The sequence below is a fragment of the Seriola lalandi genome, unplaced genomic scaffold (assembly GCF_002814215.2).
Source record: "Seriola lalandi dorsalis isolate HSWRI2012SDOR001 ecotype SW California unplaced genomic scaffold, Sedor1 jcf7180002054501, whole genome shotgun sequence".
NCBI classification, from domain to species: Eukaryota; Metazoa; Chordata; class Actinopteri; order Carangiformes; family Carangidae; genus Seriola; species Seriola lalandi.
In genome coordinates, this window is record NW_019525054.1 from 258237 (window position 1) to 273459 (window position 15223).

Genomic DNA, 15223 nt, shown 5'->3' on the forward strand with positions numbered 1-15223 from the left:
GGGAGGGGGTGGCGGCTTGCGGAGGGCCGGGTGCAGGTGCTGGTATCTGCTGAGCTCTGATTCGTCGTCCACGTCAGTGTCGTCGATCAGCGGAATGTTATGGATGAGGTCGTTGATGAGGAACTCCGGGTGGGCCATGAAGTTGTGGATGGAGTTGCGGGATTCCGGTTTCTCCCGGCCCTCGTACAGCGAACTACGGAATGCTTTCACCACTCGCATCTGCCAAAAGGAAAGAAGAAGAGAAAGAGAGAGCACAGGAAAGAGAGAGGAGAAAGTCAGACATAAGAAAGGGGGGTGGGGGGGAGAAAAGGGAAACCCAGAGACAGACAGATCTGTGTCCTCCAGCAGACAAACAGAGTGACAGACAGACAGACAGACAGACAGACAGACAGACGGACACTCAGGGCCAGGTGGCTACAGTCACTTTACACAAGATCAAGTTTATTTTGTTTCTGAGAGCTGAAAATATTTTTATCGGCTGGATTGAACCAAAATGCTTGTGAACAAGGTGCAACCGTCTTTTGAAGCACAAGTTAAAGGAATATTTTGACATTTGGGAAGCCTCAGTTAGCTTAGCTTAGCATAAAGACCGGAAACAGGGGGAAACAGCTAGCCTGACTGTCCAAAAGTAACATACTCTGCCTAAAGTTATCTCTTATACAAAAATCGAGTGGTAAAAATGACAAGTCTAGCTTTTACAGATGTCTATGTAGCGGACTATTTCTTGGCCAGGAGTAACTACATGTTCGGTGGTTGAATAGCTTCACACCTATTCCACATCAGATCTGTATGACCTGTGTGTCCATCATCTGTAACTTTCGAAAACCGACAATCTTTGCGCCGTGATTGGCCAGCTGTGCGGAGGTGGGACAGTAAGCAGGGTTTCATTTGTTGTAAAACTACGACTGTAATTTTTCATGTGAACAACCGAGTGCAACGCTATGAATGTCTTCCTGGAGAGACTGTCCGCAAAGGTTTTCCCTGATTTTACAGCGTCTCCCCTTCTCTATGATGGCTGGTGGAGCAGTGGTTTCTCACTGTGGCTGTTCATTAACACTTAACACGTGGTCGGACAATGTGTCAAACAATTATTGACAAGGACAGTTTGACCCTTAAAGGTGCTGGTAGCTGGACATTGTAACCTTCGGACAGTGCCAGGCTGTTTCCCCTCACTTCCAGTCTTTATGCTAAAGCTAAGTGAACTGGCTAACATCCAACTCTCAGCATGGAAGCAAATAAATCTTTCTCAAAAAGTCAAACTATTTCAATCTAAATAGCAGAGAGAGAATCACAATAAGGTGAATAGTTTACTCCTCAACAAGAGCACAAAGTGGGCCAATGATTTTACCAGTTTCTTGTATGAGAAGGTGAACAGCTGGTCCTGTTCAGGGAAGACGACTTTGGACAAGCTTTGAGCTGAATTTGTCTGATAACATCTATGACTTTGTTCAGACAGGACAATGTCTTGGCATAAGTTTGGAACTATCACCAAATTTAAAGTTTATCCACAACCTCACCTTGCTCCATTTCAAGTTATCACAGTTGCTTCTCAAACATAAATAAATAATGAATAATTCAGAGTCCACCTGACCCTGTTTGTGTCCAACAGATGAAAGTGAAAAAAAAAACAAAGTGTTTTAAAATGAGTTGGCTAATGACATGTTTTTGTCAGTTCTCACACACCCGTCAGACATCACAAGACGAGAGCCACCATCACAAAGACCACAGAAGCTTCATATCATACACACATGGCGTGAGTTGTGTGTGTGTGTGTTTAGAATATGTGTGGGGAAAACAGTCATACCTCAGCACACTGGATCACATGCATGCACGCACACAGATGAGGGTTGTTGTTAGGCACAAATGGAGAAGAAGCAGGAATGGCGAGTGTGTTAGTTTAATGTACAATAAAATAAGAATTTGGCAAGAACCTATAGCAGTGACCACACGCACACACAAACACAAACACACACACACACACACACACACACACACACACACACATGCATGCAGCAGCGTAACTGAGTGAACCAACAGTTGAGTTGTTTCCACATCGTGCAGCTTGGAGGTTGGCGTCTGCATGCATCGGACTGTTGTCAATCATGGGTGCTGTTTGTTAAAGAGAGCTGCTTCATACACGCAAACACATTGACAACTAGACAGTGAGTCAGTCAGTCAGCTTTTCTATGCACACGCGCGCCAGCACACACACATGCACATGTGCAAACTGTACTGCGGCCATGCAGCAGTGAGGAGAGCAGAGTGATTGAAATGATGATGATGCTGATGATGAAGTTGCTGCAGGATATTAAAAAAAACAAGTCTTGCAAAACAGAAAGGTGACATCACTGAGAATCAGCAGGTCAGAACAGTATATGATTGGTTAGATTACTAGAAACAGAGGGTGATTGGTTCAAAGGCCAGAGCAAAGCTCAGGCGTCAGCCCTGTCACACATAGAGAGGCAGCCAGGTCATGCTGAATCAGATCTTTGTCATGCTCACGCTCCCTCTCTGTCGCTCTCTCATACACACACACACACACACACACACATCAGAGTGAGGTCTATGAGTGTGCTTCAAGGTGCATTATGCAGTGTATGGTGTATGGTGTATGCGTGCGTAAACACATTCCTTTGCCACAGCAGTTGGTCCATGCACCCTTCCCCCCCAAGCCCAAACAGAGGAAAAGAAGCAGCATGAGCTCAAAAGAAACAGAGACAAGTTCAATGCAAATATACTGACAGGCACAGGCAGGCAGAGCCCTACATAGAGACAGTTTGGCCCATTGAGATCAACGGAGAGGAAGCTTTATGTCGACTGCAACACCGACTGGAATCCAAACTGTGATTATGAGAGGCGGGTGGTCGGGCAGCTGAATGGAGATCTGTGCTGCAGTTGGCCAAACTAGGAGGAGTCTCTATATATGACTCTGGCATATATGATAGACAGACAGACGTACAGACGTACAGACAGACGGACAGACAGACGGTCAAGCAGTAGGTTCAGTGCTTATCTGTTTTTCCAAAGAGCCTGTCAGACAGCAGAAAAACACCTCATGCAGACTGAGAAGGTTTCAGGATGTTACTTTCTCACTTCATCAGCGCTTTGGTTTGTTTTCATTTTGTCTCCATGGAAAGAGTAAACTTTCGAGTATATAACGCCCACAGTGTGACCAGAGAGGCCAGGAGGTCAGGGCACTGCTGTGTTACCTATGTCTCTCTCACCCACTTTCTCTCTCTCTCTTTCCCTCTCTCTCTCTCCCTGTCGGCTCGTTCAGCAGTGCTTGATGGAAAAACGATGGACGGTTAAAAGTACGAGGAGGAGAAAAGGCGCTGGAAGGTAGAGAGGCTGCTGTGTGCAAAACAACTGCTGATGAGAAGAAACTGCAACATAAATACAGGGAGAAGCTGTGAGGTAGATGACGGGTTAATGGCTCCCATTTCTCACCATATGTCCGAACTCTGAGCAGCACCCACCCTTCAATATGTGATGACTGAGCTCTAATCCTCAGCAACACCTTCCTCAGTCCAATACCCTCCTCATGTCTCCAGCTCAGAAATCTTCCATTTGAATATGGGAGAACTTTAACAATGACTTGAGGAGCTGAGGATGGATCTGAGTCCTATATTCCCCTTCATATTCATCTCTTTTCTCCACTTGACTGTCATTGCAGGTAGATGAAAGTGGCCCAGTCTGAAATGAAAACAAACTGGATCCATAGATCAGTTCTAAAGATCCAGAGGAATCACTAAGGTCGAGCACAGCTCAGGTGGATGAAAGCGTGAAGCTGAGGTGTATCATTTTAATATATCTATTTAATATTTTAAATGTTTCTTTCAGATATCCCTGGACTCTTCTCTTACCCAGCGATGATAGATTTGGCTGTAAAAGTATAAAAGTCAAGGAGGGTGACGGTGTCGATGTCAGAACTTACGCACATCATACTGCAACGGGGCATGGTGCCAAGCATGAGGGCTGGGTCTGCTTTGCAAAGAACTCTGGGTAGTGGATTGAAGTAATGACCCTGAAGCTTGCTGTGGGGAGAGGTCAGTGTGTCTTGATAACACACACTGTAAGTAATCATTTGTAGAGTGTATTTGTTGCTTGTGTATTCCCACATCAGACTTAAAGCAATGATAGGAACGTGCTTTACTCACTTTTTGGTCACCAAACCCCATAAAAAGACCATAACCAACAGTGTGTTGTCTCAGCTCTTCCCTACTCTGTCTGTAGCAGTCACCCCAAGCTCCCAGGTTCTCACTGAAGATGTAAACTTTAAAAATGGGTCATAAATGTTTAAAAAAAAATGGGTGAATAATATCCTAAAACAGATGTACTGTAAAGTCAGCAATTTTACTACTTAACACAATTGTGCAGTTGTTAAGGACAGTTTTCAGTCAAGGATTTGGTGAACTAGTGTGTTATTAGGGCCTAACCGTCTAGTCATGGAAGTAATGGAAACACGTGAACTGCGAGAAAACTCTCATGTTGAATAAAAATGTAAAATTAGAATTATACACTTGCATGAGGTGGTTTTTCAGACTATTCGACAAAGCAATATTTCGCAAAAGTGAAATGGAAACACTTTTTGTGCAATATTCATGAAACTTTACAGGTGTGTAGTTGATCAAGATGAAGGCCGGGTTCAAAGATAGTGTCGTCCAACCCATGAGGACTGAGTACTCATGTAATAATGTAGTCATAAATACTAAGTACTGGGTCCGATCAGCAACATGATCCCATCACAAAATGGTCTCTAGTGGATGGATTGGATGGACCATCAGCGAGGCACCCGGTCTGGATTCAAGCCCAGGCCACAGCGGTCTGGACTCAGCTATGCTATGTGGTACACCTGTATCAGGTAAGCTACCAGGGCGCTTCCTGCTGGATGTAGTTTAAATTACTTCAATGACTTTAACTTTTAGTCTATTGAACTGTACTTTGCGTTTAGTGCTGTTTAGCAAATGTTAACTTGCTAACATTCAACAACTAAGACGGTGAGAATTAAACCTGCTGAACATCAGCATGTTAGCACTGTCACAGTGAGCATTGTGAGCATGTTAGCATGCTGACATAAGCATTTACAGTAACTCAAAGCACTGATGTGTATAGTGCAGCCTCACAGAGCTGTTAGCAAGGTTTTAGACATTTAGCCTTATTAATGGCTTTTGGACAACAATGGGAATCTGTGACAGAGGAATGAGATACATCAGACTGTGACACACAGGCAATACTGTTAATGGGATGTATTCAATGTTGGTTCTGGTCTTTCTATGGGATGTGTTGACAATAAGAAAACTATAGAATACCACCAGATGAAGTAAGCTACACTTTTCTGTGGCTGGATCTGAATTCTGCCTTATGTGTTTACCCCATCCTGAAAGTTAACGCAAACAGTAACATCTGTACATTTTATCTGACCACAGGCTGCATCCGTACGACAGGAAATGCTTCAGATAGGCAGCCCTGGTCACATTAAACTCAAACTTCATGTTCTCATCTTGTCCCACTTGCTTGTCCAGGTCCATGAGGTTTTTGATCAGGAAGTGAACCACAAAATATTAATTTGCTCTTGAGTAACAGATTTGGACTCAACAAGTCCTCTGGATTCAGGAAAAAGAATTCAAATTGCTAGCAATGAGCTCGCAGTGGTGGGATACGAACCCTGGTTCCACACATTGAATTTAAGTCCCTCCGTCAACACCTTTGTCATAACACCTGTCTTTTCTATCAGGCAGCCAACCCTGCAGCAATTATAAAGTGATGGAGAGTACTTAAACAACACCCAGGTAACTCCTAGGGTCTGTGCAGAGAATCACCACAACAGTGAGGTGTCAGCAGTACCAACATGGGCCTCTCTGTGTCTACACCTAAGGGGGGTGGAGCAAGGTGGAGAGGAAGGCAGCGTGGAATGGAAGGAGGGAAGGATGGACGGGAGGGAGCAAGGAAGGTAAGGAGAAGCAACTGAGAAGACGGATGAAGACAATCAAATGAAGAAACGAGCACAACCGCACGCATGCATGCACACACACGCACACACAGATGCACACACTCGCACACTGACAGAGAAACACACAGAAGTCAAACTACGGCTCTCGGATGTGTCAGCAAATGCACACACGTGAACACACTTGCAAACAGGCACGCGCAGAACTGACATACTGAGAAATCAAGAGAAAACATGAGGGGTGGACGCTACTCTAGTAAGGAGATGGAAGGATGACAAAAAGGGATGAGGTAAAGGACAAATTAAAAACCAATAAAAGAGAAAAATAGAAAAAAATGAAGAGAAACCTACTAAAGAAATCTTATCAGTATGCTACACAAGAGCCTGTATTTAGATCTGGTAAAATCTAAATACCTCTACAAAAGAATAACTCTACTTATGAAGAACAATTAGAACACATTTCCCAGAATATTTCTGCAAACAGGGAACCTGTAATATCTCGTAAAATATAGAAGAAAGAGGAGAGAACTGTGATGGAGAGAGAGGGGGGAAAAAACAGACTGGACAGAGAGAAAAATCAGGACTTTTTGGAGACATCGGGGGGAGTGAAAACTTGTGACGTCAGAGCTGGAAATACTGTTACAGAAATAACCAGGTGACAACAGTTGCAGCACTGAACAAAAGTGAGAGGAGCAGAAGAAGGAGAGAGAAAGTAAGAGCAGTAGAAGAAGAGGAAACTTTTTTTTTGGACTGAAGTCTCGGAAACAGCAGTGTGTTATGGGGCTTTTATACTCGAAGGTTTACAGTTTAGAGAATTGCAGAAGCCATGTGAAAGCCATTTGGTAATGAGTATGAATTCTATGGCAGTGAATTCTCGCATTATCGCAGCATTATAATAGGAGTCACATAATCGTTACAGCAATGCTCAGTTGTCTTGGATTTTTAGACAAGAGAAATGACACCACTCCTTTAGATTAGAGATGTTTACAGCCGGGGTCAACCACAGTAACCACGCTTGACCTCATTCACAGACAGGAAATAACACATGGTGCAGGAGGAGCTGCCATTCCCTCTCTGAACTTTCAGATGTGTCCTTGACTCGTCAGAGAAACTCAAACTATTTCACTGCTTAAATTTCTTCTTTCAAACATGAGTCTTTCTTTCTCCATTTCTGTCAGGACACTTCAGACAGAGAGAGAACAGCCAGCCACCTCCTGTACCGACCAACACTCAACAACAAAACAGATTCTGGACTGGGACCGGGACTGGATTTGGACCAGACCAGATCAGACCAGAACTACACAGCCGGTCAGGACTGGGTGCTGTTTGAAAAGGGGAGAATAAGAGAAAAGAAGAGAGGAGACATTGCACACACACGAGCAGCGAGCGAGCCGGAGGGGACACAACCATAGAGAGTAAAAATACTGCAGTCCACGTGCCGTGCAGCAGAGTGTGTGTTCGTGTCATGAATGGGTGTCTGTTTGTGTGAGAGAGAAGGTGACTGCAAGTGTGTATGCAGGTATATGTGTGTGTGTGTGTGTGTGTGTGTGTGCATGTGTGCATGTGTGTGCATGTGTGTACATGCGTTCGGCGGACTCACTCCCGGGGGCTGGGCTGGTATTGGCTGTTGCGGTGGAGAGAGCTACGTGAGAGGGGGTAGAGATAGTGTTTACGTCGTGGAGCTGACTGAGCACGGAGGAGCGCCGTCTCACCGCTCCCTGAAACGAACCGCTTCGCTTGAACGTGCTCACTACCTCCATCTGCAGGACAGAGACAAAACAGCAGCACTCAGTGAGGGCAGGAGAGGCCGGTCTGAGAGCGTGTGCCTGCATGTGTGTGTCCCTTTAAAACATTCCCCGTCACAGCAGAAATGACAGAAACACCACTTTAATTCCCTTTGATGGCAAATGTGCAGTGATACGTATCACAACTGCTTTCTGCACATTACTGACAGACAAGATTATAACTGATGACTGCATGTGTGCACAAGCCTGAGTGTTTGCTTGCATGTTTACTTGTTGTCTGCACACTCAGACGAAACGCTCTTAATGAAAAACTGACCACTTTACGCAAACACAGGCACTTAAGCAGAGAGTCTGGACTGGCTCTCCAACACTGTTCAGGAGGCTGTTTCGCGCTCTTGTTTTCCATTCTCACACAACGCAGTGTGACAATCAGTCAGTTTAAGTAATCAAGCAAGTTAACAGCCTGTCTCACAATGTGTAAACATTCACACGCACAAGTGCCACTGCAGCAACACACACACACACACACACACAATTTATCCTCTGTCATGATGTTTATGAGCGTCTAAAATACCAAGTCAGAGAATCCAGAACAGAAAAGTTAGCTGTGTTGGAGAGAAAAAAGTGGAGTCGTTATGTTTGACACAAGTCAGAAGAACAGCAAAGACAAGATGAGAGAGATTGACTTTTGAAGAGTAAGAACAATTCAGATAACAGGGTTTAAACTTAAATAAAATTGGTCATCTGTCAGAGAAGAGTCAATAATGAAACATGTGTCTTGAAGAAGTTTTTTCTTTCTTTCCAAAAGTCTCTTATGTTAGTTTGTAAAGGTCATGACACCAGCAGTTTATTTAGGCAATGTTGCTACACAAGTCAGAAAAAATCCCCCACCCCCAAAAGCAATTTATATGTTATCATAAGGCACCAGGTTTAAAGGTCCCATATTGTATAAAGTGAGATTTCCAAGTCTTTTTTTTATCGTAAAGCAGGTCTAGGTTCTATATTAATACTGTGAAAGTATCAAAGCCTCAGTCCACAGAGAAATGCACACAGCCTGTATTCAGGAACTGAGCCTTAAAACAAGCTGTCAGGACTTGTTACTTTGTGATGTCACAACAAAGCAGTCACCGCTCTCAGCCATGCCCCAAGCCCCGCCCACCTGTACCCAATCCAACCTTACAGGATTTGCTTTCTCTGAGTGTTTACCTAAAATCTGCTATATTTTAATTAAATCACTCAGAAAACAATTCTTACAGACCTGTTGTTACTAGAGCTCCAGAGAGAAGCCTGAGAGAGGAGATGTAAAACTACATTGAGATGGTTTTTGGTTCTTAATACCACAAATATATCTTCTTATAGACGAACACTTCAAAAAAAGACAGGAAAGGTTTAAAATATGGGACCTTTAAAAATTGCAAACATTAGTCATTCATATTGTCTTCATTGTACACATTCCCCGTCTCTCTGTAATTCAGCTTAAACAAACTGCTCGAGTGTCATGACCATGTGGAGCTTCTGGTTGAGGTGTTGTTGTGTCTGGATATCTGTGTGTGTGCGTGTGTGTGTGTATGTGTGTGTGTGTGTGTGTGTGTTCCTGTGAAAGACTTTTGGTTATGGTTTGTTTTTGAAGGTCTGGTCAAACAGTACCTGGGTCTGGATGCGGTTGAGGCCTCTGAACCAGAGGATCTGTCCGCGGCGCAGCTCTCTCTCGGCGCAGTCGATCTCCTCTTCATCCTCTGCCAGCTCCTCCCCTTCCTCCTCCCCGGGCTCCAGGCCCAGCCCCGCCTCCTTCAGGCATGGAAGCCGCTCCGTCGGCACTGTGGCGATCACCTGGAAGCCAGGTTTGTGACATTGTCATTTGAAAGAATACGCTTGTATGGTGTTATACTGAGCAGCTGTGAGCTTTTCCAGGCCCCCCCCACCCCCCCGACACACAAAGTGGATCAGATAAAAACTGATTATTTCAACTGCCACATTCAGCAGAGAATAGAATAGACCAGAAGTGTCAGTGTGAAAATGTTTCCTTAGCCTCACCTCAGGGGAAGCTCTAGGTAAACCAGGCCTGCCAGCCTACACTTGCTCAGTGTGGTTTGACTCAGCAGGCTGAAGAGCTGCTTACCTGCCCCCAGAGCAGCTCTCCAACTCCCACGAAAAGACACCAGAGCCACTGCTCCACGTTGAGAGGGGCGCAGCTGAAGGGCTTCCCTCCCCACTGCACGATCACGATCTGCGGCAGAGACACGGGGAGGGATATGATTACTGTCAGACATGCAAACACAGAGTCAGGGGAGGAACCAGCACTGCACCATCTATCTCTGCTGCACCCACCACAGTCAACATCTCTGCTGCTCTGTCAGGTCTTCGAGTAGGAAACACCAGGTGACATTATTACTGTAGTCCCTGCTGTGTATGTGCAGAAACACATGCCGACATTTTTTGTTTGAGTATTGTATTTAATTATTCATGGTGTATACCTAACCTTTAATGGCGCTGAGGATCATACTGTCTTTTCACTTGTGTGCGTACAGTATATACCAGGAGAACATTATGTTATCTGGGCTGGTGTGTATGAAGCTGCACAGTGTAAAATGTTCGTCTTAAATTTGTCAAAACACAAAAAGTGTGGGGTCGTTTTTCTCTCATTATTAGAATTAGGAATAAATCCCACACATACACATTAAAAAGTCTAATTTGGTCTCAGCTCTAAAATTATTCAAAAGGTGGGAAATGCACATATTCGCTTTCTGGCTGAGAATTAGATGTGAAGACTGACACCACTCTCATGTATGTCTGCTTCAAATGACGCTGGAGCGAGGAGACAGTTAGCTTAGCCTGGCACAAAGACTGTAAACAGGGGGAAACAGCTAGCCTGGCACAGCCAGTAATGGACATGTTGTGGTCAACACATTGTGGTTATACAGGCAGTTACATGCTATTGACTACCCTGTTAATTAGTGAGCTGAAGAGGGGCTGCGAGGCAGGAAACTGTAAAACATGGTGATGTACTGTAATGTTTACTACATTAGCCAACATCAGGTGAGTTTGAAAGAGAAACAATGAATAAGAAAACAAAGAACAAAATTAAACAAATTGTAAATATACATACTCAATGGTTTATCCTGTATATCCTTCTTTAACTCTTTTAAGTCTTTCTCTTCTATGAATAATATCCCAGATAGGCTGTGTACGAAGCTGTGATGCAGTCACTGCAGTCGGGTCTCAAAGGGGAATTACACCTATTTTATTTTGTATTTCAAGGTTTGGTGAAAAAAAGCTGTATAAATACTTTATGTCTCCAGAAAGATGTGTGAGGTCTCATAAATGTCCTGTCAGGTGGAGTTTGAAAGACACAAACTGACCAGACCTCTGTAGCCCGCTCCTCATCTCTGCTTGAGGCTCCAAGCTACATTATCTGAAATTAGCATAACACACCTGAATCTCCCAATGAACTGTCAGTGGCCATGTTGCATTGTGGGTAATGTAAGAACCAGGTTATGACAAGGAAAATGACTGTGTGGAATAAAAAAAGATCATCAATTTCGATTGGACTGACTGAGAATTACACTTAGACTTTGATCAAAGCTACTTTTCAGCCTCTTTATAAAAAGCCTCTAAGTCGTATGTTTAAAAAAGAATTTTTTTTAGATACGTAAGTCAAAGCTCAGGATGACTCTCAAGAACACTCATATTGATTTAATCTATCTACCAGGAAATACGGTAAAAATCATGTTACACTGTGGTGTTACTGGAAAGCTTTTAAGAGAATTCATTCTGGGAACACATGGCCTCAGCCCATGCTTATGTCACTGTGTAAAACACACATTAAGAAGTAGTCTGTATTAGTGATGGTTCCAACATAACGAAGCCAGCCTTGTACTTTACTTCCAGTCTGCATCTTTAAACGTATAACACCATGTAGCTGCTGCCTCACAGGAGATGATTTTAAAAATCAACACGATCATTTACACCAGGAGGAAACTTTATCAGAGTGACACTATCGTCATCATCAGTCAATCTCAGTGGGACGACCATACACATACACAATAACAATAACTGTCTGCAGCGAGGAGGCATCCATCTTTCTTTTTATCTCTCCCTCTCTCTCAAGCTGCCTCCAGTGTTTAGCTCTCTCTCATCTCTTCTTTTCCAAACTCCCCTGAACCATTTCTTTATCTCTCTCACTGCCGTCTCCCTCCAGCTCTGTTTCTTCTCTTGTTCTTCCCCAGAGTGCCACCAAGCATTGAAGAGCTTTGGAAAATACCCTTCTTCTTCTTCTTCTTCCCTCTCCATGTCTCACGCTGTCATTGTTTGCTTGTCTGTGTTTTTGTTTACTCACAGAACAAACAGCCCTGCCGTGGTTGGTGAAGTTTGGACTTGTATCACCGGGTAGAATCAGGTTACACATTGAAAGGCAATGTGACAATTAGGCATCCAGTAGATGGCTAAGGCACACTGTAAAACATAACCTCATTGTCCTTGATTGATTCCAGTGAGGGAACTGTGCTATCTGTCATCCTTGGTGACTGTAATGCTCTTCTATCTGGTCTAATCAAAAATGTTATAAATCAACTACAGCTGATTCAGAGAGCAGACGAAAGTGTTGAAATCTTTAAACGTAAACTCAAAATGTACCTCTTCAGCCTGGCTTTTAATTGAGTATTTCCACTAGTAAATTTCATCTCTTATTTTATCATTGATTATATGAATGTTTTTTGTTTGTTTGTTATGTTATTATAGCTTTTAAAATCTACTTTATTGCATCTCATTGTTAGCTCTTATTTTTTATCAGTCTGTGAAGCACTTTGAACTGCACTAACCTGTATGAAAAGTGATATACAAATAAAGTTTGATTCTCTCTCTCTCCTTCTTCACATTTCCTGTCTGTATCTCTACCATCACTATAGAAAAGTGGCAAATGCCAAAATCAAATCTAAGAAAAGGAAAACACCAACTTCTCAAAATGTTCCATACCTGACAGGAGAGAAAACCATTAAATGTCGTTAAAGGATTTATCAACCTCACCTGCACAGCAAACGTCCCCAGAACGATGGAACAGAAGATGGGGTTGGAGAATATGCCGTCAAAGACGTTCCTCTCTCCGTGGATCTTGCGGGCGTTGATCTCGTTGAACAGCTGCATGAGTACGAAGGTGTTGAAGATGATGGTGTAGTGCTCAGAGGGGGGGGAGTGGAGCGGAGCGTTGCGGCCACTGTCGATGTTAAACATGCGCTCGCCTGGAGGGTAAAGACAGGAGGCGAGAGATGTGTTCATTAGGAAGTGTGTTTGATCTGCTGCAGGACAAATAAACTTCAACACTGCAGCAGCCAAGGTTGTGTGTGTCTTCACCAATGCACCATGTTTTCTTTTCTTGTTTTTTAGTTAAAAACAGGCTGAAAATAAAACCTGAACATAATGCCAAAATAAATCTATTTCACTAGTAGATGAAATTGCTTTGCATAGTTGTCTCTGTATGTGTGTGTGTGTGTGTGTGTGTGTGTGTGTGTGTGTGTGCGCGCACCAATGAACAGCAGGGTGAAGATGATGACCAGCTGGTACACTCCATGGCCCAGGATGTTCTTCATCATGGTCAGTGAGATGAGCGGGTTGTTCCGGCCGTAGGGTTTCCGTAGCAACAGGGCCTCGGTGGGGGGTTCGGTGGCCAGGGCCAGAGAAGCGAACGTGTCCATGATCAGATTCACCCACAGCATCTGCACCGCCTTCAGAGGAGAGTCCTGCAGGGAGATTTGCAGCCAGAGGCCTGTGTCACGAACCGTGTTCACATGAATCTGACCTCCCTGACCCCGGCACTGGTGATGTGAAAAGGCTGCGTCCCTCCAACTCTGATTAACATTTAAAGCTTTTTTTGTGTCCAAATGAATAATTAGCGTCTGTTCATTTATCAGTCAGGTTATATAATCAACAGAACATAAGTTCATTTAATTAGTTTCTTTCTGTTCCACAAGGTCATGATCTGTTAAAAGGGATCAGGTCTGTTGTGGTGATGAACTGTGTGTGTTTCTTTCTCTTGCTCTTTTTCTGCAGATTATCTGCTCAGTTAGTGACACTGAAAACAAGTGTCAAGCAGCAGAAGTGGGATAAAATGCTTTGCAGTTAATAACAGTGTTTAAAAGTTAGCTGTGTGTATGTGTGGTTGTGTGTGTGTGTGTAGTACAGGTATTACGTTGTTGTGGGGACCTAAAGCTGCACAGTCACATTACGGGGACTTGTATTCCTGATGGGGACACAAAGCAAGTCCCCTTAATGTTAATCATTAAACTGTAAGGTGAAGAAGGTAAGGTTAGGTTTAGGTTAGGGTTATGGTTATGGTTAGGCAAGTATTAGTTATGTTTAAGGTTTGCTGTGAGGCTGCAGGTTTTAGGTTCAGGTTTTTCTTTTTTTTTCCAACCACTAAGTGATATTGCGGAAATTCCTGGAGTCTGTTTCACTAATATTTGTGTTACTAAATACCACCTTCCTGCATCGACACTTGATCTGCTTCTTTCACATCCACTTTAAAGTTTTCAGGAGCCACACAACATGTATTTTATGTGGGCTGGCGGAGATGCTAAAAGTAAATGTTATATATCAGCGATGATACTGCAGCAACCTACTTTCTATTTGCTAGAAGCCTTGTTTTATAAAGTGCAATACATTTATTTCCATTATAGTTAATCAAGGAAAGAAAAAAAGATTTAACATTTGTCACTTTAATGAAACTGTACTATTTTTGTTGTTGCTGGGACTCTGACTGTTTTTTTTCTTTAGCTGGTTGAAGAGGATTTAGTTCTTTCCGAGAGCCAGATCAGAAGCTGCTCCTTACAGCACGAGTTGCCATGGCAACAGAGTTTGGTTTAAGCTCAAGTTATCTTTGTAATCCTGAAAACAGCTTGGATTGTAACCCAAGATATTGTATATGATACTACATCACAGCAACTGTAATAAAAATGATGATAATAATAATACTTAATACTGTTAATACTTTGATAAGTAGGGCTGCAATTAAGGATTGTTTTTCGATTAATAGATTAATTCTTGTTTACTCAGAATGTTTTGGGATGTGCCCATCACATTTCCCTGGAGATCACAGTAGCATCGTCAAGTTGCTTGTTTTGTCCAAACGTCACCTCAGGACCTAAAGATATATTACAGATATACATTTATAATGTATGTGGGTTTGATATAAATATGTCAGTTTTATGTTTTGTCACAGCTCTGGATGGGACGAGATTCTTTTAGAGCAGGAAAAATGACAGAGTTAAGGGTGAGCATCTTTCAAAACTCAAAATTTCAAAATTCAACACAAATGTACTGCAAAATATATAATTAATAATAATGCATACATATATATATATATTATATATATATATATATATATATACATTATATGCATTATAAGCAAGGTGATATCTTGCATAAGTGAATATAAATGTGTTTCCATGTGTCAGTATGGCTCTGCTTAAATTATCTTGGTGTAAAAATGCATAAAAAGCACTTGTCTTAGCAGATACAGGGTGAGTGTGTCTGTGTGTGT

At 42.9% G+C, this 15223-nt stretch overlaps 2 protein-coding genes across 2 annotated transcripts in view; both read right to left on the reverse strand.

The window, feature by feature from the left end:
- LOC147818744 (uncharacterized) overlaps nucleotides 1-138 on the reverse strand; it is an 18217-nt gene extending 18079 nt beyond the window's left edge. The window contains exon 1 of the mRNA XM_087175789.1: nucleotides 21-138. Coding sequence (XP_087031915.1) covers nucleotides 21-138 — 118 coding nt within the window. The remainder of the gene's footprint in view (nucleotides 1-20) is intronic.
- atp2b3b (ATPase plasma membrane Ca2+ transporting 3b) overlaps nucleotides 104-15223 on the reverse strand; it is a 41488-nt gene continuing 26368 nt past the window's right edge. The window contains exons 21-26 of the mRNA XM_023413020.2: nucleotides 13211-13424; nucleotides 12715-12926; nucleotides 9812-9919; nucleotides 9340-9522; nucleotides 7548-7707; nucleotides 104-219 (exon numbers count right to left, since the gene is read on the reverse strand). Coding sequence (XP_023268788.1) covers nucleotides 194-219; nucleotides 7548-7707; nucleotides 9340-9522; nucleotides 9812-9919; nucleotides 12715-12926; nucleotides 13211-13424 — 903 coding nt within the window. The 3' untranslated portion in view covers nucleotides 104-193. The remainder of the gene's footprint in view (nucleotides 220-7547; nucleotides 7708-9339; nucleotides 9523-9811; nucleotides 9920-12714; nucleotides 12927-13210; nucleotides 13425-15223) is intronic.